Source organism: Heterodontus francisci, chromosome 20, assembly GCF_036365525.1.
Source record: "Heterodontus francisci isolate sHetFra1 chromosome 20, sHetFra1.hap1, whole genome shotgun sequence".
Taxonomy (NCBI): domain Eukaryota; kingdom Metazoa; phylum Chordata; class Chondrichthyes; order Heterodontiformes; family Heterodontidae; genus Heterodontus; species Heterodontus francisci.
The window spans coordinates 61,845,193-61,867,369 of NC_090390.1; the positions used below are offsets into that span (position 1 = coordinate 61,845,193).

Consider the following 22,177-nt stretch of genomic DNA (forward strand, 5'->3'; position numbering starts at 1 on the left):
TTTCTACAAATTTTTGAAAGCCTTTGTCAAGTAAATTACTATAATTGTCCTCTGTATAAATTTACGGAGCTATACAGATTCAAAAGACAGCTAGCTAAACAGAATGTCGTTCAGATGTGAAGGCATTATCCATTTTGATTTGATTTAAATTTGTGAGCATTGCTAAATATATCATATATAATATTCACATGCATTGTCAAGTGGTGTCCTTTTTTGACTAGCAAATTAAGTGGGGGGATCTAATAGTTATGCGAGATTTTCAAATTGAAGTTCCTTCAGTAAAATAGTTTGTCTGTATACCATTTGTTATTTTGTGTCTTATATACTCTGATATCCAGAAAGAGGTACTGCAAACCTTTCCATATGAGAGCACAGGATATTTTTCCTGAATTGATCATTTTTATATTGTTTTTATATGCTGTTTTCCTTCATTATACCCTAATGTACCTCATGAGTGTGCCACTGGGGCCATAGTTTGCGAAAGAAAGCAGCTAACTTATGCAATGGTATGATGACTTGTACAGGTTGGTCATAGGCCCTCTACATATGCCCACAATTTTTGATTTTCCTTAGCTGATGTTTTTAACTTTCAAATTGTGTGATCTCAAAGAACAAATAACAGTACAGCACAGGAACAGGCCATTCGGCCCTCCAAGCCTGCGCCGATCTTGATGCCTGCCGAAACTAACACCTTCTGCACTTCCGGGGCCCATATCCCTCTATTCCCTTCCTATTCATATATTTGTCAAGATGTCTCTTAAACGTCGCTATCGTATCTGCTTCCACCACCTCCCCTGTCTTAGAAAATAAACTATTTTGTCATGTTCTGCTGTGTAAACCCTTCCTTACTCACTTTTTTTTTCTCAGCTGTCAGTTTTTCTAATTCAAGGATTGTATACATGCCATGCAAGAGTAGGATAAGAATTGTAAACTCATCCCTCTGTTCATTCCATAATCCTAACCTCAAGCGAGAGAATGTTTTATGTCTGCTTATTTCTACAAAAACAGCAAAAGTAATCAGTACTTACAAACATTAAAATTAAACAGCGTTCTCGTTTTAGACTCACCAGAAGATTGTTGTATGCACTTTTGGGTATTAGTACATCTTTTTTACTTGAGCAAGGAGAAAGGCAAAATGTGCATACACCATTTCATCACAAAGATGTTTTTATAACGCTAACTTTTTATGTATTGTAGGTCATCACCTTAAGTGTTTGAACCTATGTTCGCCAAATGATCTTTATTAAAACTAATGTCTCCTTAAATGCAGAAAATAAATGATCAAAGTTGACTTCTGTCAAGATTTTTTTTAAACTGTACATGTTGGAAATATGCAGCAGCTTTGTCATCTGAAAAGAAAAAATATGGGTTATATATCGGGATTGCAGACTCTGTCGGAACTAGAAAGATTGGTTTTGTACTTGATGTTCCAGCTAAGTCATACTTATTTCTTGGTAGAGTACTGCTGGCTTTCTTCTAAAAGTACAAAAATGGACTCCCATCAGTGACAGTATAGACCTGTTTTCAATTTGAAAGATGATCATTGCCTTAGAAAATAAACTATTTTGTCATGTTCTGCTGTGTAAACCCTTCCTTCCTCACTTTTTTTTCAGCTGCGTGAAACTGATACAAACCTTGGTAAGAGCTCCAGGATCTTGACAGGAATGTTGCGAAGGTAAGGTCAAGGTAGGAATCTGTTGTGCTTTCTCTAAAAATAACCTTTCCCCTCCCTTGAATGAAGTGCACCCAGCGTACAAGTTTCATATAATTGAGTTGAGTTTTCCTACTGCATTTTAGTACCTGCTTTAATATTTATATGTTTTTTTCCAGCATTGCATGCAGTGCACAAATTTATCTCTCAGAAAACAAAATGCAAATTGTGCATTGATATACATTGGGGACATTTTTTACATTCTAACTCAACTAAAAGCATTGTTAATGGATTATTGAAGCTTGTGAGCTATGGCAGCAGTGAGTGATATTAATGGTTTAATCTATGTAAAACACTGATCCACACGTGTGATTTGTAAGATATTTTGATATAAAATGTTAATTAACATTTACTTGTTTCCTTGGCTTCAATTGATTTAGGGTAGATTACCAGCACCAATTTACTGAGAGACTGTAGTAAATGGAGAGTAAAATCAAGTAAAACAGCCAAAAATCAGGTTAAAATACTTTGATTCACTCTGGCAATATTTGATTTGGCATTTTGAGTTCATTTCGAACAGTTTTCTCTTTTATTTCTGCCTGTCTTTTTTTAATGGAAGCCTACAGTTTTTTACAAAAAATGGTCATTATATCATAATGGGTGTCCTTTTAGGAGCATATTGTTTATGAAAAGTAAAAGCAGTCATGATTGGGGGATGGGAGGCAGTAGTTCCAGTGACATTGGAGGTATCAAGTGCAGATTTGCAGTCTGGGTTCTTTGACAGAGGGGTTCTGTGAGGGCATAGACTTTCTACGAATCATCGGATTTTGATATTTGGAGCTGTAATGCAGTATAAGCACCATTTTCACCAATAAAACTACTGTTTTGCTTTGGGTAGTTGATGCTGTCCTTTGAACATGGGTGTCTCAAAATGCTTTCAATATCTGCAAGGGACTCCCCACAGAGAGAAGTTTGAAAATTACAGGCGTAAATTAGCAAGTGTAACCTACTCCCGGAAAGAAAATATATTTGCACAAAGGCAGTTAAACTAAATGACGCAGGGGCCAATTTTCATTTTGCTACCATTCCATTTATTCTTAAAATGTAGGCCTAAAACTGTAGGAAGAAAGGAACTATGAACTTGGCAATGGAGGTCGATCCATTCTGATTTTTGAGCTGACTTAGATTTAAATGGTTAGAGCTCCTAACAGAAACCTTACTAATGTGTACAAATTGGAGTCATCTGATGCTATTTTAATCTCTATTCATATTGCTCCCACATATTCTTCAATCCACCCACAAAATGATGGGTGGTACAACACAAGAGGAGTAAACCATTTTCTGTGCTATTTAAAGGGATCCTCGCCTGCTGTCATCAAAAATGCTGCAAAGGTTTAGGAGACATTTTGCTTCTACTAAATTTTTTTGCAGCTTAGATAATTTCAAGTGTTTGTAATTAATGCATAAGGGGTTTCTGGCAACACACTTTCTTCATGAGGACCTTCTGGCAAATCACTGGCTAGATTAATTGGGTTGTTCTGGCAGATCACTATTACTAGCAGAGGAGGAAGCACAGCAACAGAAGAAAGGAACAAACTGGAAACCAAATGGAGATGTGCTCACAGGAATCCTCACCATCTTGATAGAGTGTATGGGCCCAGGACAACTTGCCTGCACTCCTCTAAGGAGCAGTGCCTAAGAAATCTGTGTTTATCAAGGAAAGCTGTCTGAGTTGTAGCATCACCAACTAGTAAATGCCACCGTTGGCCAGCACTGCCTGGTGCAGTGAAGGTCACTGCAGCCCTTAACTTCTTTACTGCGAGCTCCTTCCATGCTGCCACAGGGGAATCTGTAGCATCAATCAGTCTGCAGTTTAGACATTGCATTAAAAAGGTAACTGATGCCATGAATGCTAGAGCAAACACTTAAATAGTTTTCTCCATGAACAGCTGGAAGCAGCCGTTTCGGACTCTGGGGAGCTCACACATTGTCTTATTTCTCCAAGTCCAGGGTGTCATTATTGACTGTACCTGCAGGCTCCTTTAGACAACCCCACTGCTTCATTATTTGCAAGGGTTTTCAGTCTATTAACATACAGTCTGGTGTATCATCAGCAGTAGAGCATCATGTGGGTCTGTGCCCACTTCCCTGGCAGCTGCTATGACCTTTTTTCTTCTGTCGTCATGTTTAACAACTGTCCCAGGTCTTCCACCTTGAATAAACTGCATGTGCCTAGTGAATAATATTGATATTCTTCTTGACTAATATTGCAGAGTTACCAGCTACTACAGAAACACTCCCTGCACACACACATTTTAAAAAGGTTCATCACCATCACTTTACTGGCTTACACAGTTGCCTACAGGCTAATTATCACCCTCCTGTTAGCCCATAGTACCTGTCTTACATGCTTTGTTACCTACTGTGCCTTTTGCAAAATGCTCTGCTAGTGGTTGCAGCATGGAACCTGGAAGACTGCTATGGCTCAGTCAAGGGTACTTAAGAGGTTTGTGGTTGGAAACCATTAGGAGCTCGGGTCTGAGAGTAGTCTGGCCCAGCTGGCTTTATATTGGCAGGGTGGGCACTGGTTGAGAGATTGGCGAGGGTCCAACTGTGCTGTCATCCTGTGAGAAGGCAAGATGTTCTATTCCCATTGCACCACTGCCGTGCTATCAGGCTGTGGCTCAGCACTCCCACTAGGTTTGCTGACCCTCCAGGATTCTCCTGGAGCCTCCAGGAATTAAAGATTAATTTCCTGGAGACTGCTGCAAAAAATCATAGGATCGTAGGATCAGTTTTTTAAAAATGGTGTGTTGTCTATTTTCTTTGAACACTTTTGTTAATTAGTTATAAAAATTTTGGAGTTGGGTGAAGCAGAAGCTGTTTGACTGGGTGGGTCATATGATGAAACCTCCTGGAATACATCCAACCGGAGTTGGCAACTCTAACTCCCACTGATCTGCGTGAGAGCAGATTGTATGACATCCGGGATGCAACTCAAGCTCCTATCTATTTGGTCTCCAGGCTGTCCATGGTGGAGATGGTGGAACCTGTGTATGTCCCCAATATGAACACACTAGAGACATACTACTACTGGTGCAAGGGGTGCCCAGCTGCACATCTATTGAGATGACGGCACTTTCCATTCTTTGCTACAGAGTCCATTGCTGGTGCACGGAAAGTATTTTTCTTTTAAAAGGCTTGCCTCTGTAATCTGCTTGATATCCGTCATCTTCTGCAGAGCCAGAGACATCAGCTGACTCTCCAGTGAGTCGTTTCTTGGCTGCCCTTTCCACCTGAACCTGCCCCTCATCAGACCCCTCTCTGTCACTAACTATACCATGTAGGGTAGCTGATTTCTTTGGTGCTTGAAATGATGAGAGTTAAACAGAAAAAGAAGGGTGCATGGCCACCAGATTTGCCACCTGTGACAATATTGCTTGTCCTTTCTCTGCTAATGTTTTTGGCCATCACCTTTATTAGTGTCAGAGTTAGCAGTCTACCAGGACCACCTCCTGTTCTTGAAGTCTTCCTACAAGAAGAGTAGAATGGGTTAGTGTGTGCCCTGCTTTGACGATCTGTGAGGCAGCATAGCATAGTATGCATACTTGAATGAAAAGCAGCAAGTATGGCCGAGAGTGGGGAGAGGTAAATGGGAGGGCAGGAGCAATTCTTGAGAGTTTGAGTGCAAGCGAAAGGTCTTTACAGTGAAATATTCCATTGTGATTCAGAGGAGAGATGTGGGAATTGGGGGAGGGAAAGGCTGATAGCAGTGAGGCTAAAGCAGAGTTGTGAAAAGCTATATAAAGAGTATGAGAGATGTGAAGGGGAGTCTTACCTTGATGCTCTTGGTGAGGTTATATTTAATACTGTGCTGAAGCAAGTGCCTTTCAATAAGGTGCTGACATTGACCTACTCAGCCACCTCTATCCATGGCTGCTGGATCACTTGACGGGCCATCCATCACTCATTGGAGGGAGGGAAAGAGGATCGTCTTTCTGTTCCTCACTCGGTATCATGAGTACCTCCCAGAATGGCTCAGAGAATCGTGAGACTCTCGATGATGTGCTGCCTGCTATTGTTTCAGTAACTCTCTCTTTTCACTGCCGCCCATTGAAAAATGCAACTCTCCTTTAAGGACTGCAATCTGCTTTTAAGTGGCAGCCACCCCGCTAGATTTCCTGCCCTCCCAATCAACGAATTGCTTCTAAGGAGCACCATTTACATTGGCTGCTCATCTGTTGTATGAGACCTGACCACAAAGATGGGCTTGCAGCTTATATCATCATATGGACGGAGAGATTCCCCACCGATCGCCCATCCGCTATCTATGAAAGTCACCCTTAGCCAAACTGAAATTTAAGTCTAATGTAAGCCTAGATTGTTAAAGTTAATTAAGCAAGGACGCTGTGTATAATATGAAGCAGTGTATAAAATTGTCAGCATATCTGAACTATTTTTGCATTATGCATGAGGAACATTGCACTTCAGTTTGTACTGGAAATACTCAACATTCTTGACTGTTGCAATTATTGGAGCCTTGCACGAACTGGGAACAGGTGACTTGTACACTCAGACTGATTTACTTAAGTGTTTTAACTGGTAGAATTTTCAGCTTTCAAAAGAAAAGTATTGAGTAACCTAACAACATAGTGATTAAAATAGTTCTTTGCAAGTCTTATGATTCATATTTCATTTCCAACCAGACCAAAACTCGAGTTTTCCTCAATCTCGTCCCAAAACATGTAATCTCATTAAGTTTTGACAGAGTTGCTTAGTGGGATGTCCCAGTGTTGGGGGAGGGGAGACTTAAAAGGATATGTGGTCAAGCATGTGTTTTGGGCTGAACATTTTGAGAGAATTGCTCCATTGTTTCATGGTAATTTAGGCAATCTGGCCAATTTCATATTCCACTCAGCATTTTTTTAATAACCATTTACAATTGAAGAATTTTCTTCTACATATATAGTACTATACTTAAGGGGGAGGGGGAGCAGCCAGAAGTCATGGTACACATCGGTACCAATGACATAGCTAGGAAAAGGGATGAGGACTTGAAAAGCGAATATAGGGAGTTAGGTTGGAAGCTAAAAGGCAGGACGAGCAGAGTAGTAATCTCAGGATTGATACCGGTGCCACGTGCTAGTGAGGCTAGAAACAGAGAGCGAGTGCAGCTGAACACGTGGCTACAGAGCTGGTGTAGGAGGGAGGGCTTCAGATATGTGGATCATTGGGATACCTTCTGGGGAATGTGGGACGTGTACAAGAAGGACGGGTTGCATCTGAACTGGAGGGGCACCGATATCCTGGGCGGGAGGTTTGCTGGAGCTCATCGGGAGGGTTTAAACTAGTTTGGCAGGGGGATGGGAACCGGAGCTACGGATCAGTGGATGGGGTAGCTGTTGAACAGGCAGATACAGAGTGCAGAGAGTCTGTGAGGAAGGTTAGACAGTTGACAGGGCAAAGTTGCAGCCAGTATGATGGGTTGAAGTGTGTCTATTTTAACGCAAGAAGTGTCAGGAATAAGGGTGATGCACTTAGAGCATGGATCAGTACTTGGAGCTATGATGTTGTGGCCATTACGGAGGCTTGGATATCACAGGTGCAGGAATGGATGTTGGATGTTCCGGGGTTTAGATGTTTCAAAAGGAATAGGGAGGGAGGTAAAAGAGGTGGAGGAGTGGCATTGCTAATCAGGGATAGTATCACAGCTGCAGAAAAGGAGGTCGTCGAGGAGGGTTTGTCTACTGACTCATTATGGGTGGAAGTCAGAAACAGGAAAGGAGCAGTCACTTTATTGGGAGTTTTCTATGGACCCCCCAATAGCAACAGAGACACGGAGGAACAGATTGGGAGGCAGATTTTGGAAACGTGCAGAAGTAACAGGGTTGTTGTCATGGGTGACTTCAACTTCCCTAATATTGATTGGAACCTCCTTAGTGCAAATAGTTTGGATGGAGCAGATTCTGTCAGGTGTGTCCAGGAAGGTTTCCTGACTCAATATGTAGATAGGCCGACTAGAGGGGAGGCTATGTTGGATTTGGTGCTTGGCAACGAACCAGGCCAGGTGGCAGATCTCTTGGTGGGAGAGCATTTCGGTGATAGTGATCACAACTCCCTGACCTTTACTATAGTCATGGAGAGGGATAGGAGCAGACGGGATGGGAAAATATTTAATTGGGGGAGGGGGAATTACAATGCTATTAGGCAGTTACTGGGGAGCATAAATTGGGAACAGATGTTCTCAGGGAAATGCACGACAGAAATGTGGAGGTTGTTTCGGGAGCACTTGCTGCGACTGCTGGACAGGTTTGTCCCGATGAGGCAAGGAAGGGATGGTAGGGTGAAGGAACCTTGGATGGCGAGATGTGGAACAGCTAGTCAAGAGGAAGAAGGAAGCTTAGTTAAGGTTGAGGAAGCAAGGATCAGACAGGGCTCTAGAGGGTTACAAGGTAGCCAGGAAGGAACTGAAGAATGGACTTAGGAGAGCTAGAAGGGGACATGAAAAAGACTTGGCAGGTAGGATTAAGGAAAATCCCAAGGCATTCCACACTTATGTGAGGAACAAGAGGATGATCAGAGTGAGGGTAGGGCCAATCAGGGATAGTGGAGGGAACTTGTGCCTGGAGTCAGAGGAGGTAGGGGAGGTCCTTAATGAATACTTTGCTTCAGTATTCACTAGTGAGAGGGACCTTGTCGTTTGTGAGGACAGCGTGAAACAGGCTGATATGCTCGAACAGGTTGATGTTAAGAAGGAGGATGTGCTGGAAATTTTGAAAGACATGAGGATAGATAAGTCCCCGGGGCCAGACGGGATATACCCAAGGTTATTACGGGAAGCGAGGGAAGAGATTGCCGCGCCTTTGGCGATGATCTTTGCGTCCTCACTGTCCACTGGAGTAGTACCAGATGATTGGAGGGTGGCAAATGTTATTCCCTTGTTCAAGAAAGGGAATAGGGATAACCCTGGGAATTACAGACCAGTCAGTCTTACGTCGGTGGTGGGCAAATTATTGGAGAGGATTCTGAGAGACAGGATTTATGATTATTTGAAAAAGCATAGTTTGATTAGAGATAGTCAGCATGGCTTTGTGAGGGGCAGGTCATGCCTCACAAGCCTTATTGAATTCTTTGAGGATGTGACAAAACACATTGATGAACGAAGAGCAGTGGATGTGGTGTATACGGATTTTAGCAAGGCGTTTGATAAGGTTCCCCATGGTAGGCTCATTCAGAAAGTGAGGAGGCATGGGATACAGGGAAAGTTGGCTGTCTGGATACAGAATTGGCTGGCCCGTAGAAGACAGAGGGTGGTAGTAGATGGAAAGTATTCAGCCTGGAGCTCGGTGACCAGTGGTGTTCCGCAGGGATCTGTTCTGGGACCTCTGCTCTTTGTGATTTTTATAAATGACTTGGATGAGGAATTGGAAGGCTGGGTTAGTAAGTTTGCCGATGACACAAAGGTTGCTGGAGTTGTGGCTATGCTGTTGTAGGTTGCAACGGGACATTGACAGGATGCAGAGCTGGGCTGAGAAGTGGCAGATGGAGTTCAACCTGGAAAAGTGTGAGGTGATTCATTTTGGAAGGTCGAATTTGAATGCAGAATACAGGCTTAAAGACAGGATTCTTGGCAGTGTGGTGGAACAGAGGGATCTTGGGGTCCACGTCCATAGATCCCTCAAAGTTGCCACCCAAGTTGATAGGGTTGTTCAGAAGGCGTATGGTGTGTTGACTTTCATTAACAGGGGGATTGAGTTTAAGAGCCGCGAGGTTATGCTGCAGCTCTATCAAGCCCTGGTTAGACCACACTTGGAATATTGTGTTCAGTTCTGGTCGCCTCATTATAGGAAGGATGTGGAAGTTTTAGAGAGGGTGCAGAGGAGATTTACCAGGATGCTGCCTGGACTGGAGGGCATGTCTTATGAAGAAAGGTTGAGGGGGCTAGGGCTTTTCTCATTGGAGCGAAGAAGGATGAGAGGTGACTTGATAGAGGTGTACAAGATGATGAGAGGCATAGATAGAGTGGATAGCCAGAGACTTTTTCCCAGGGCGGAAAGGGCTATCACCAGGGGAGATGTCAGAGGTAGGTTCTTTACACAGAGAGTGGTGGGTGCGTGGAATGCACTGCCAGCGGTGGTAGTAGAAGCAGATACATTAGGGACATTTAAGCGACTCTTGGATAGGTACATGGATGATAGTCGAATGAAGGGTATGTAGGTAGTTTGATCTTAGAGTAGGTTAAAGGGTCGGCACAACATCGTGGGCCGAAGGGCCTGTACTGTGCTGTACTGTTCTATGTTCTATACTATACTGCAGCATCCACTTTAAAAGTAATATATTACGGTGAATTAATAGGTACTTAAAGTCCAGAAGCTCATACACACCATTAGATTCAGCAAGCCTACCAACCTATGATGTCTGTCATGGAAATAAGTGTTAGGACATCATTGTTTTATTTCGCAAAGCACAACACTTTTAGACCATTTTTATTGCCTACAAATTAATAATTCTTCAACTTCACTGCTTGCTTAGGTGAATTTGGACAAAGATGAACAGCTATGATCAAAAGCAAGAAGTCAGAAACAAAAATAGAGATTTTTTTAAAAAGTATCATTCCTTCAAGCTGTAAACAGGTTGTTCATTGACATGGGAGTAATATTGATCGGGTTAAATCTTTGTCAGTTTTCTGTTTTCTTGAAGTATTCTTACAACAGCCTATTCCGACAGCAAACATTGCTGACAAAGGTTGCATTCACTGATTGTCATTGCTTCATTTTACAGAAACCTCACACTTCTGCCTGTGAACCATAACTTAGAAAAATCTGATTAAGAGTAATATGTAAATGCCCTTAAAAATGACATTAGCTAAATTCAAAATTCAGAGGGAAAGGAAGTAGGAATTGAAATAGATGCTTCAATGCCTGCAGACAATCAAAAACAAATGCTGCCAAAGGCCCACAATGACGGTCTCAGTAACAAATATTCTGCATATGTCTCCATTTTGTCAAAACTCATTAAATGGTCTGCCTGCCTTATGTCAGTCGGGGTGTCGAGAAATCATTCATCATTTTTGTGCAAAAGTAACATGAAGTCATTTAAATAATATCATATTAATGTTAAAGTTCAGCTTGAACTCAGCTGTCACTTAATGGCATAGCTTAATCAGACATAGCATTTAGAAAAATGTGGTCTACACGGGTACATTTGTTTTTAGGTTGGCCGAATCAAATCAGGATTTATGATACTCCAGTGTGACATATTTTTACCACATTTATGCTTGACATGTCTCAGATTTGCTTCTGAAAGTATTTATCGTAATTTTCAATAAAAACGAACCATCCTTGAGTAGTTTGTTTGTACAGATTTTGTAGTAATTTAGTTAGACAAGGGTGAGGAAAAACCTACTGTAACCTTTTAAAAATTGCCCATTAATTGTACATCTTTTTGAAAGACGTGTTTACCATAAGATAGCTTTTTCATTGCAAGTTTGCCTCTTGTGTACCATCTGTGAAAGGTATTTATCATGTACATCAATAAAGAGAAAATACAGTGGGAAATTAATTTGTATCCTTATTACAAAATTCTGGTTCCTTTAGGGCATTGTTATGGGGTCTGTGCTATGTTATGAATATTGGAACATGTGTTAATCATTAGACCTAGTGATAGAATTTACTTCCCTAAACAAATTTTTGCTTCAAGCCTTTTTAACCCTTATTTAGTCCAAAACTGACTTATTATCAAAAGCCTTTGTTTCATGAAATATGGCTTTTGGTGATGCTGAACTTAATGATGGTCAGGCTTCCATGCATGGTTTCAGGACCAATATCTTGGCTTCAGAGTACATTATTAGACACTTCAATTGGATGGCGGCTTTGAGTGTTGGATTATCTTGTTGAGTAAAAATTCCTGAATTAGAAATGGTTAAAATTTAGTGTGGTAGGAAAATGTGTAGCTTGCCTACATTATCTTTGGAACCTTGAGTACAATTTTTCATTCTTTTATGAAGCACTCAGTTAAAACAGTTGGCACTTGAGCACGAGAAGTGGGGCGGGGGGTGGGTTAGGTGGTGGCGGTGGGTGGTGTGAGGGGTGTATTTGTATAAGAGGCCTTGAAAACTGAGCGGGGCCACCTGCCATGGGCTTCATTCACTCAGGCTTCAGGACCTCCAGTGGGGTGGAGGAGCAGCAGAGAGGAAGGGAGGCATACCCATAGGTAGTGGGAGGGCAACAACTTCGGCGCCAACAGGAGTGCCTGCCTCGGGTTGGGGACACAGGAGAAGGATGCAGAGGGTATGTGAGCAGCCTCCTGGGTGCAAAAGAGGCTACCCTCCAGAGAGAGTGTACCTCCCCGCTCAGCTACCTTCAAATATCCAAGCAGCAGTGTTGCCGAAGACTGCACCTCTCCATGGAGGCCATCACTGACATGTGCTGTGATGTAGAATGAGCTGAACCCTATGGGAGGTGGTGGCCACCCAATGCCCAAGGTGCTGAACTTCTGCGTCTCTGGATCTATCCACGGATCCACTGGAGATATGTGTGGGATCTCGCAGTCTGCGGTATATCAATGCATCAAAGTGGTGACCCTGTTCAAAAGGGCCAGCAAACGTGCATTTCCGCACCAATCTGGACAGTCAAGCCAAGAGAGCCATTGGGTTCAGGGCCATCGCTGGATTCCCCAGGTGCAGGGTGTGATCGATTGCACCCATGCCCACAGGCCAGCCAGCAGTCTTCATCAGCAGGAAGGACGTCCATTCCATCAATGTCCAACTGGTCTGTGACCTCCGCAGATGGATCCTTCATTTGGGTGCATGGTTCCCGGGAAGCAGCCATGATGCACAAATACTTTGGCAGTCCCAGGTACTACAGCTTTTTTGGCCCTCCGCGCACCTTCTGCGATGGATATTCTGAGACAAAGGCTACCCGCTGAGGACATGGCTACTCGCGCCTGTGAGGAACCCATGTATGGGTACAGAGGAAAGGTGCAACACCTGCCATGGGGCAACCATCAAGCAGGCCATAGGGCTTCTGAAGATGCGATTCAGGGCCTTGATCAATTTGGCGGAGCCCTTCAGCATGTCTCAGGGAAGGTCTCGCGTATCTTGCTGGTCTGCTGTACATTGCACAACCTGGTACTGCAGAGGGGGGAAGGCATTGAACAATGAGGATTTCATGGATCACAATACCCCCTCTGACAATGGGGATGTGGAAGAGGCTGCTGACCAGACGATGCAAGAAGAGGGACCACAGGCAAGGCACAATGAAATATGCGCAAGGGAGGCTCAGGACGCGATTATACACAGACGTTTCATATGACCCTTACTAGCTGTTGGATCCATACCAAGAAAGCCAGACCTTTTCTTCAGCCCTTCTGCTGTCCACTTCATTTACCAGCCCATAGCCCTGTGACCAGTTGCATCCCGCACAGCGGCAAGGATGAAGCGTGACCACACGCGGAATGGTCCCTCACAACCAGCCCCTTGGGGTCAGGGTAGATCTGAAGTCCCATAGGCCCGCAAGATATGGAAGGAGATGTTGTGGTAACGCATTAAACCTGTATTGGACGGCACAAGAATCATGAGGCTTCACAGTTTGATGCTCTCTTCTCCTGTGAACCCCAAGTGCAGCTAAGTGCTCTTGAATTTCTTTCACATTCTCCTGTGTGGTGCTTCCCCTGCGCTTGTAGCTGAGGTGGAAACAGGCTGCTGACCTTGCTTCCGCATGCCTTGGGATGATGTTGGCAGCTGCCTCAGGCCTGGAGGGTTCCAGGTATGCGGAAGGGTTCCTGCAGAGGTGCAGGACACTCCTCTGTCATCGTGGTTACTTGAGGCAGTGGTGTCATGGACTGAGGAGCTGCTGTCCACACCAGGATCTCCCTAAGAGGAGCCTCCAGATGCTTTGGAAGCTGCTTCTGCTCCCTTGCAAAGCACACTTTTATCTCCCTGCTGACCTGAGAAGTGTGAGGACCTAGTGGAAACTCCAGGCTCCTCATCCCCCTCTTGCCCAGCCATTGCTGCACAGAGCTCATGGATGCAGCGATGGCATGCAGTTCTGCACACATCTCTGGCATCCGCTGAGTGGTCTGCTGGATCTGACTCTCTGAGGACTGCCAATCTCTAGATGGAGAAAGCCAAGCATGCATATGCCAGAGACATGGTGGCACTCATGACCTGGATGGACTCTTCCATCATCCACACACGGGTGCACATAGGCTCTGGAAACTCTGCCAGATCTTCCCTTACCTCACACTGTAGCTCCAGCCTTTGCTGACTTCTCAACGACTCCAGAGGCACGTATTTAGCCAGGGGCTCCGCATCACCCTGGCTTCCAGCAGTCCTCCGACTGTGAGTGGCGTCGGCTGTTAGGATCTCCATCAGCTGCTCAGGCGTATCTGTGCTGTGCTCACCGGTCTGTGATCCTGAATCTATTTGCAAACGGACACCCACCAATGTGAAAGTATCTGCGCTTGTGGAAGGTGCAGTGGAATGATGTGATGGTACACCCTCAGAGGTCCACTCCTCCTACTCAGAGATGGGCAGCTGTCTCCCGGTCACTGCAGCACTCTTTTTCTTCTGCCTGACCTGCATTAGGGAACAAATGGATGAAAGGGTTGTGTGCTTTCCATTGTGTCCTTCCAACTGCTGCTCGTGTGGAGCTCCATGTGGACACATCAGCACTGTGCCTCGTGTGTGCCAGAGGCTCCCTTGTGCCTCTGCGCTCAGCCACTCACTCTCTTGTGTCTGCACTGCTGACCTGCCTTCTGCAATGGAGCGTCCTCGGTGCTGCGCTGCCAGTTCCAATGCCTCTTCCTCCACGGGGTTAGGATGGCCAGTTCCTTTAGGTTATGTATGGGTTTTCGTCTTCTGCAAGCACAAAGATGAACATTGTTAATGGCCCCACAAAGATGAGCACAACACCTTTGCTGGTGGCAGCCCAGAGGATTGTGAGGGGGGGGTACCAATGCCTCCTACTCATGGTCACTCGCGAGGGACCTTGCCAGAGTCAGACGGGCACCTCCCACTGAGATGCAATCATGCTTCTGACTGGATATGCTGCTGCCTGACCGCATTGCCACCAACTGGGTGGTCACTCCCTCGCCACTGAGCTCATCCTCTCTCATTGTCACATGCAAGCCCCAAAGGGAAAAGAGGTATGGAGTACTCACCTTGGCGGAGCGAATAAGGTCATTGACGCGTTTGTGGCACTGGATCCAGGTTCTGGGGGTGTCCCCAATGCTTCTGACCTCCTCTACATTCTCTGTCCAGTCTTGCTTGGTCAGTCAGCCGGTCTCCTCCTCCCATCTGTGGGGAAGAAGACTTCCCGCCTTGCCCTTGCAGCCTAAAAGACAGTCTGCAGGGAGGCTGACCCATTAAATATGGCGGCGGCACCTGCTGCAGTGTGGCCTCACACCACCTCTGTCGTCTCTCTGCCCACCTCTGCTTCCTTAGTGTTCGTCAATCGGTCTGCCGATTCTTAATTGGCCAGCTGCTGGTACATCGCGTGCAGCCAGCCAATCCCTGCCCAAGCTGCAGCGGCTCCTGCTTCTGGCCCCAATGGCAGGATCTGTGGCCTGGCTGTAAAATTCAGCTTACTGTGTTCTTCAACCAGCTTGCTTAGTAAGAGTGCATGTCTTAAGCAGGTGGTTTAGCCGATCAGCTACTCAAAAGTTGGAAGAATCTGGAATCTTGTGTACCATGGGGCTTTAAGCATAAATGATATTTGTGCACAGCTAACCAGGAAGAATCCTCCCACTGGAGCTGACCAAGCTTGGTGTCACTGCCAGTTAAAAAGTGGAGACAGCTAGAATTCCAAATTGGGTTAATGCCTACTGGCTGCTAACACCAATGAAGTCTTCTCACTTGAGTAGTACTCAAACAAAACGTTTGTTTCTTTGTGTATTTGCTTAAGATGATTAGGAAAAAAAATCTCTGAAGCTCTAATATCGCCACTATACAATTTGAATTACCAGACTGACCACCTCAGAGGTTATCCATTTTAAGTTTAGTTTAGTTTAGAGATACAGCACTGAAACAGGCCCTTCGGCCCACCGAGTCTGTGCCGACCATCAACCACCCATCTATACTAATCCTACACTAATTCCATATTCCTACCTCATCCCCACCTGTCCCTATATTTCCCTACCACCTACCTATACTAGGGGCAATTGCTAATGGCCAATTTACCTATCAACCTGCAAGTCTTTGGCATGTGGGAGGAAACCGGAGGAAACCCACGCAGACACTGGGAGAACTTGCAAACTCCACACAGGCAGTACCCAGAATTGAACCCGGGTCGCTGGAGCTGTGAGGCTGCGGGTTATTTCGTTTGTGGACATCTCGTGAGAGCCATCATGATGTCTTATGCAGTTGAATAGCCAGCTTGACTGTAGGATGCATGTATTGGATAAACTACCTGGAAGTTGTGCTGAATCCCTGCATCATTAATAAGGTAGAAGTTTTATTTTAAAAGTGAATATCCACCAGATCCCTGTGAATGCTTCCACTCTAGGTCTAGGCTAGATTTGAATTTCTGCCTTGAGTGATTTGGGTATTCACATTCCACGGTACAGCACTCTATAGCACACTATGCATGGTAGTGGTAAATGTAAATCAAGGAAGTGTTCAGTATGTTATGTGCATAATATTAACTTTGCTCCCCTTTTTTCCTGAAGAGAATTGTCCTTTCGAGATATGAATAAGCCAGAAATGTTTCAAGCACTGAAACAAGAAGTGAGCTTGAGACTTCAGTGTTGTAGGTAAACCGTGCTGAAGAACCTTTTGAAGTAGTTGTAGAAAGATCAGGCTGCTTGTTATCTTGCACTAAAATGGACATTCCAATCTTGAACAAAGAAATGGATCTAAATTACAATTAATATAGTGTGCATTGTGAAAATAGAATTAAATATTGCGCCACAATAGCATATGCATTTTTGGGGATAAAAATGCAAATTAAAAATCAGAATATGTAAATTATTCATGATGGATACAATGTTGAATGACTAGAGAAAAGTTAATAAGTTTGTTGAACTCAGCTCAAGAATATCTTCATTAGTAAAATATATTTTACAAGTTCTTTTGCAAGTTCTCCCTGTGTCTGCGTGGGTTTCCTCCGGGTGCTCCGGTTTCCTCCCACATGCCAAAGACTTGCAGGTTGATAGGTTAATTGGCCTTTATAAATTGCCCCTAGTATAGGTAGGTGGTAGGGAAATATAGGGACAGGTGGGGATGTGGTAATAATGTGGAATTAGTGTAGGATTAGTATAAAATGGGTGGTTGATGGTCGGCACAGACTCGGTGGGCCGAAGGGCCTGTTTCAGTGCTGTATCTCTAAAACTAAACTAAAACATATACTGTTAGGTGTCTGTAATTTAAAGAAAGGCACTACCTAATGTTGTGCTCATATTATACACAACTGCCTCAAATAAAAGAAGTTTGAATTGTCTTGGCTGCTTATGCTTTAGAATTCATCCTGTTTACATTGTGGATTCTAGAATACCGGTAACAACAGATGAACATCAGCATAGAAAATGATTCTGCAATATAATTGTGCAACATTAGAGATGTGCATTTGAGGTATAAAAAGCGTGCCAAAAACCAGTGTGGGAGAGAGGAGCGGAGCCTGAGGAGCAGCAGGACTGGAGGTTTGTGTGGGAGAGAGGAGCGGAGCCCGAGGAGCAGCAGCAGAACCAGAGGGTTGTGTGGGAGAGAGGCAGAGAGGAGCAGAGCCTGAGGAGCAGCAGGACCGGAGGTTTATGTGGGAGAGAGGCAGAGAGGAGCGGAGCCCAAGGAGCGGCATGAGCGAAGGTTTGCGTGGGAGAGAGACACAGAGGAGCGGAGCCCGAGGAGCAGCAGGACCGGAGGTTTGTGTGGGAGAGAGACAGAGAGGAGCGGAGCCCGAGGAGCAGCAGGACCGGAGGTTTGTACGGAAGAGAGGAGCGGAGCCCGAGGAGCAGCAGGACCGGAGGTTTGTGTGGGAGAGAGGAGCGGAGCCCGAGGAGCAGCAGGACCGGAGGTTTGTACGGAAGAGAGGAGCGGAGCCTGAGGAGCAGCAGGACCGGAGGTTTGTGTGGGAGAGAGGAGCGGAGCCCGAGGAGCAGCAGCAGAACCAGAGGATTGTGTGGGAGAGAGGCAGAGAGGAGCAGAGCCTGAGGAGCAGCAGGACCAGAGGTTTATGTGGGAGAGAGGCAGAGAGGAGCGGAGCCCAAGGAGCGGCATGAGCGAAGGTTTGCGTGGGAGAGAGACACAGAGGAGCGGAGCCCGAGGAGCAGCAGGACCGGAGGTTTGTGTGGGAGAGAGGCAGAGAGGAGCGGAGCCCAAGGAGCGGCATGAGCAAAGGTTTGCGTGGGAGCGAGACACAGAGGAGCGGAGCCCGAGGAGCAGCAGGACCGAAGGTTTGCGAGGCAGAGAGGAGCGGAGCCCGAGGAGCAGCAGGACCGGAGGTTTGTGTGCGAGAGAGAAGCAGAGCCCAAGGAGCAGCAAGATCGGAGGTTTATGTGGGAGAGAGGCAGAGAGGAGCGGAGCCCAAGGAGCGGCATGAGCGAAGGTTTGCGTGGGAGCAAGACACAGAGGAGCGGAGCCCGAGGAGCAGCAGGACCGGAGGTTTGTGTGGGAGAGAGACAGAGAGGAGCGGAGCCTGAGGAGCAGCAGGACCGGAGGTTTGTGTGGGAGAGAGACAGAGAGGAGTGGAGCCCGAGGAGCAGCAGGACCGGAGGTTTGTGTGGGAGAGAGACAGAGAGGAGCGGAGCCCGAGGAGCAGCAGGACCGGAGGTTTGTGTGGGAGAGAGGCAGAGAGGAGCAGCAGGACTGGAGGCTTGTGTGGGAGAGAGGCAGAGAGGAGAGGATCCTGAGGAGCAGCAGGACCGGAGGTTTATGTGGGAGAGAGGCAGAGAGGAGCAGCAGGACCGGAGGTTTGTGTGGGAGAGAGACAGAGAGGAGCGGAGCCCGAGGAGCAGCAGGACCGGAGGTTTGTGTGGGAGAGAGACCGAGAGGAGCGGAGCCTGAGGAGCAGCAGGACCGGAGGTTTGTGTGGGAGAGAGGCGGAGAGATCCTGAGGAGCAGCAGGACCGGAGGTTTATGTGGGAGAGAGGCAGAGAGGAGCAGCAGGACCGGAGGTTTGTGTGGGAGAGAGACAGAGAGGAGAAGAGCCTGAGGAGCAGCAGGACCGGAGGTTTGTGTGGGAGAGAGACAGAGAGGAGCGGAGCCCAAGGAGCGGCATGACCGGAGGTTTGTGTGGGAGAGAGGCGGAGAGGAGCCTGAGGAGCAGCAGGACCGGAGGTTTGTGTGGGAGAGAGACAGAGAGGAGCGGAGCCCAAGGAGCGGCATGACCGGAGGTTTGTGTGGGAGAGAGGCGGAGAGGAGCCTGAGGAGCAGCAGGACCGGAGGTTTGTGTGGGAGAGAGACAGAGAGGAGCGGAGCCCGAGGAGCAGCAGGACCGGAGGTTTGTGTGGGAGAGAGACAGAGAGGAGAGGAGCCTGAGGAGCAGCAGGGCCGGAGGTTTGTGTGGGAGAGAGACAGAGAGGAGAGGAGCCTGAGGAGCAGCAGGACCGGAGGTTTGTGTGGGAGAGAGACAGAGAGGAGCGGAGCCCGAGGAGCAGCAGGACCGGAGGTTTGTGTGGGAGAGAGACAGAGAGGAGAGGAGCCTGAGGAGCAGCAGGGCCGGAGGTTTGTGTGGGAGAGAGACAGAGAGGAGAGGAGCCTGAGGAGCAGCAGGACCGGAGGTTTGTGTGGGAGAGAGACAGAGAGGAGAGGATCCTGAGGAGCTGGGGAAAAATCGAAAAGTGACATCAGAGTGATGTCACATTGAACAGTGAGAGCAGGGAAACAGAGCGTAGCTGGGGTCAGTGTTCAGGTAAGTTTTTAATTTAATTTAATTGAATCAACATAGAGTAAGACTTGATTGATTTATAAGTATATAAACTAAAGACTAAAGCGGTTTGAAAAACAACTAAAGACCAGTTGGAAATTTAAATAACAAATTAAAATCTAATTATATAAAATAGAGATGCAGGGCCAGGTGATCTGTTGTACCTGCATGATGTGGGAGCTGGTGGACCCCATTGTGGTTCCTGGTGAACACATCTGTAGCAAGTGTTGGCTGCTCGAGGAACTCCGGCTCTGAGTTGATGAGCTGGAGTCTGAGCTTTGGACACTGCGACACATCAGGGAGGGGGAGAGTTACCTGGATGCTGTGTTTCAGGAGGTAGTCACATCCCTTAGATTAACTACCTTGAATTCGGCCAGTGGTCAGGGACGGGAGGGTGTGACTATGCGTGAGGCAGGTAGAGGGATCCAGGAGGTAGTGCTGCAGGAGCCTCAGCCATTGTCCTTGTCCAACAGGTTTGAGATTCTTGCTCCCTGTGTGGATGAGAGCAGGGACTGTAGGGAGGATAAGCAAACTGACCATAGCACCGTGGTACAGGGAGCCATTCAAGTGGGGGGGAGAAAAGAGAAATGTAGTCGGAATCGGGGATAGTATAGTTAGCAGCATAGACACTGTTCCCTGTGGCCAGGATCGAGAGTCCCAAAGGCTCTGTTGCCTACCTGGTGCCAGGGTTCGGGATATCTTATCTGGGCTGCAGAGGAACTTGGAGTGGGAGGGGAAAGATCCAGTTGTCGTGGTCCACGTAGGTGCCAACGATATGGGTAGAACGAGGTTAGAGGTTCTGCTGAGGGAATATGAGTAGCTAGGGGCTAAATTAAAAAGCAGAACCAAAAAAGTAATAATCTCTGGATTACTACCTGAGCCACGAGCAAATTGGCAAAGGGTCAATAAGACTAAAGAGGTAAATGCATGGCTGAAAGATTGGTGTGGGAGAAATGGATTTGAATTCATGGGACATTGGCACCAGTACTGGGGAAGGAGGGAGCTGTTCCGATGGGACGGGCTCCACCTGGGACCAGAGTCTTGGCGAATCGCGTAACTAGGGCTGTAGATAGGGCTTTAAACTAAATAGTGGGGGGAGGGTTCAGTTGCATTGTAAAACAGGAAGTTAAAGGAGAATGTAGGAGTGCAGGTTCGTGGTGAGGCTGATTGTTACCGAACTGCAAGAAGTATACTGGTTAAACCAGAAGAGAGGAATAATAAACAGGCAGATAAAGCATCAGTGCTGAGGGACAGGTTATGGGGTGTAGCCCAAATAAGAGTTCTATATACAAATGCACAGAGTGTAAGGAATAAACTAGATGAGCTGTAGGCGCAAATTCAAATGGCAGATTATGATGTGGTGGCCATTGCGGAGACTTGGCTGCAGGATGGTCGGGACTGGGAACTAAATGTACCTGGTTATAAAGTTTACAGGAGGGACAGGGAAAATGGCAGAGGGGGTGGAGTAGCCTTACTGATTAGAAATAATATCACCTCATTGGTGAGGGAGGATATAATGAGGGGAAAGCATCCAGTGGAGACCTAATGGGTGGAGTTGAGGAACAGAAAAGGATCTAAAACTTTTATAGGTGTTGTGTATAGACCCCCTGGTAGCAGTTCTGAGGTGTTAGATTGTATAAAGGCACAAATTAGGCAAGTGTGTAACAAAGGCAGCGTAGTATTAATGGGGGATTTTAACTTGCACGTAGACTGGGAGAGGCAGACTAGCACCTGTCAGAAAGGTAGTGAATTTCTGAAATGTGTCCGGGATAGTTTCCTACAGCAGTATGTTGTAGATGTAACAAGGGAACAGGCGATATTAGACTTAGTAATGAGTAATGAGCCAAATTTAATTAGTAGCCTAACTGTGCGTGAACATTTATCAAATAGTGATCACAACATGATCGAATTCAAGATAGCGTTTGAAAGTGAAAAGCACGAATCAGCTACTAGAATTTTAGACTTGGGTAAGGCTGACTTTACCGGGACGCGACAGAGACAGTCCACGGTAAACTGGGTAGATCTGTTCATGGGTCAAATGACTGAAGAACAGTGAAAAAGAATATTTAACGAAATACAGAGCGAGTATATACCCCTGAGAGGAAAAAGTTCCACTTCACAGAAAAACATCCATGGACAACTAAAGAGATTAGGGATAGTATAAAACAAAAAGAAAGGGCTTACAAAAATGCAAAACGCAGCACAGATCTGGCCGAATGGGATCAGTACAAAGATCAACAAAGGGTCACAAAGCAGCTTATAAGAGCTACTAAAAGAGATTATGAAAGGAAACTTGCAAAGGACATCAAAATCGATAAGAAATTTTATAGTTACATAAAGGGAAAGCAGGTGGTCAAGAGCAATGTAGGCCCACTAAAAGCTGAAAATGGAGATATTGTCATTGATAATGGGGAAATGGCAGACATGTTGAACAATTACTTTGCCTCAGTATTTACAGTTGAAAAGGAGGATAACTTGCCGGAAGTTCCGAAAAAATTAATAGCCGATAGGGGACAGGGACTTAATACAATTAACGTAAGTAAAACATCAGTAACAAGGAAATTAATGGAACTAAAGAGTGAGAAATCCCCAGGACCTGATGGTTTCCATCTGAGGGTGTTAAAGGAACTAGGGGAGCACATTGTAGATGCCCTAACTATAGTCTTTC

The 22,177-nt window shown here is 45.9% G+C and overlaps 1 protein-coding gene across 6 annotated transcripts in view; it reads left to right on the plus strand.

The window, feature by feature from the left end:
- Positions 1-22,177, plus strand: part of vti1a (vesicle transport through interaction with t-SNAREs 1A) — a 428,909-nt gene that overhangs the window by 247,670 nt on the left and 159,062 nt on the right. For 4 of the 6 annotated variants that reach the window (XM_068052913.1, XM_068052915.1, XM_068052911.1 and 1 more), the window contains one exon: positions 1,614-1,675. In XM_068052913.1, the coding sequence (XP_067909014.1) occupies positions 1,614-1,675 (62 nt within the window). Of the gene's footprint in view, positions 1-1,613; positions 1,687-22,177 lie in introns of all 6 variants that reach the window. The other 2 variants (XM_068052916.1, XM_068052917.1) reach the window with 1 other exon arrangement.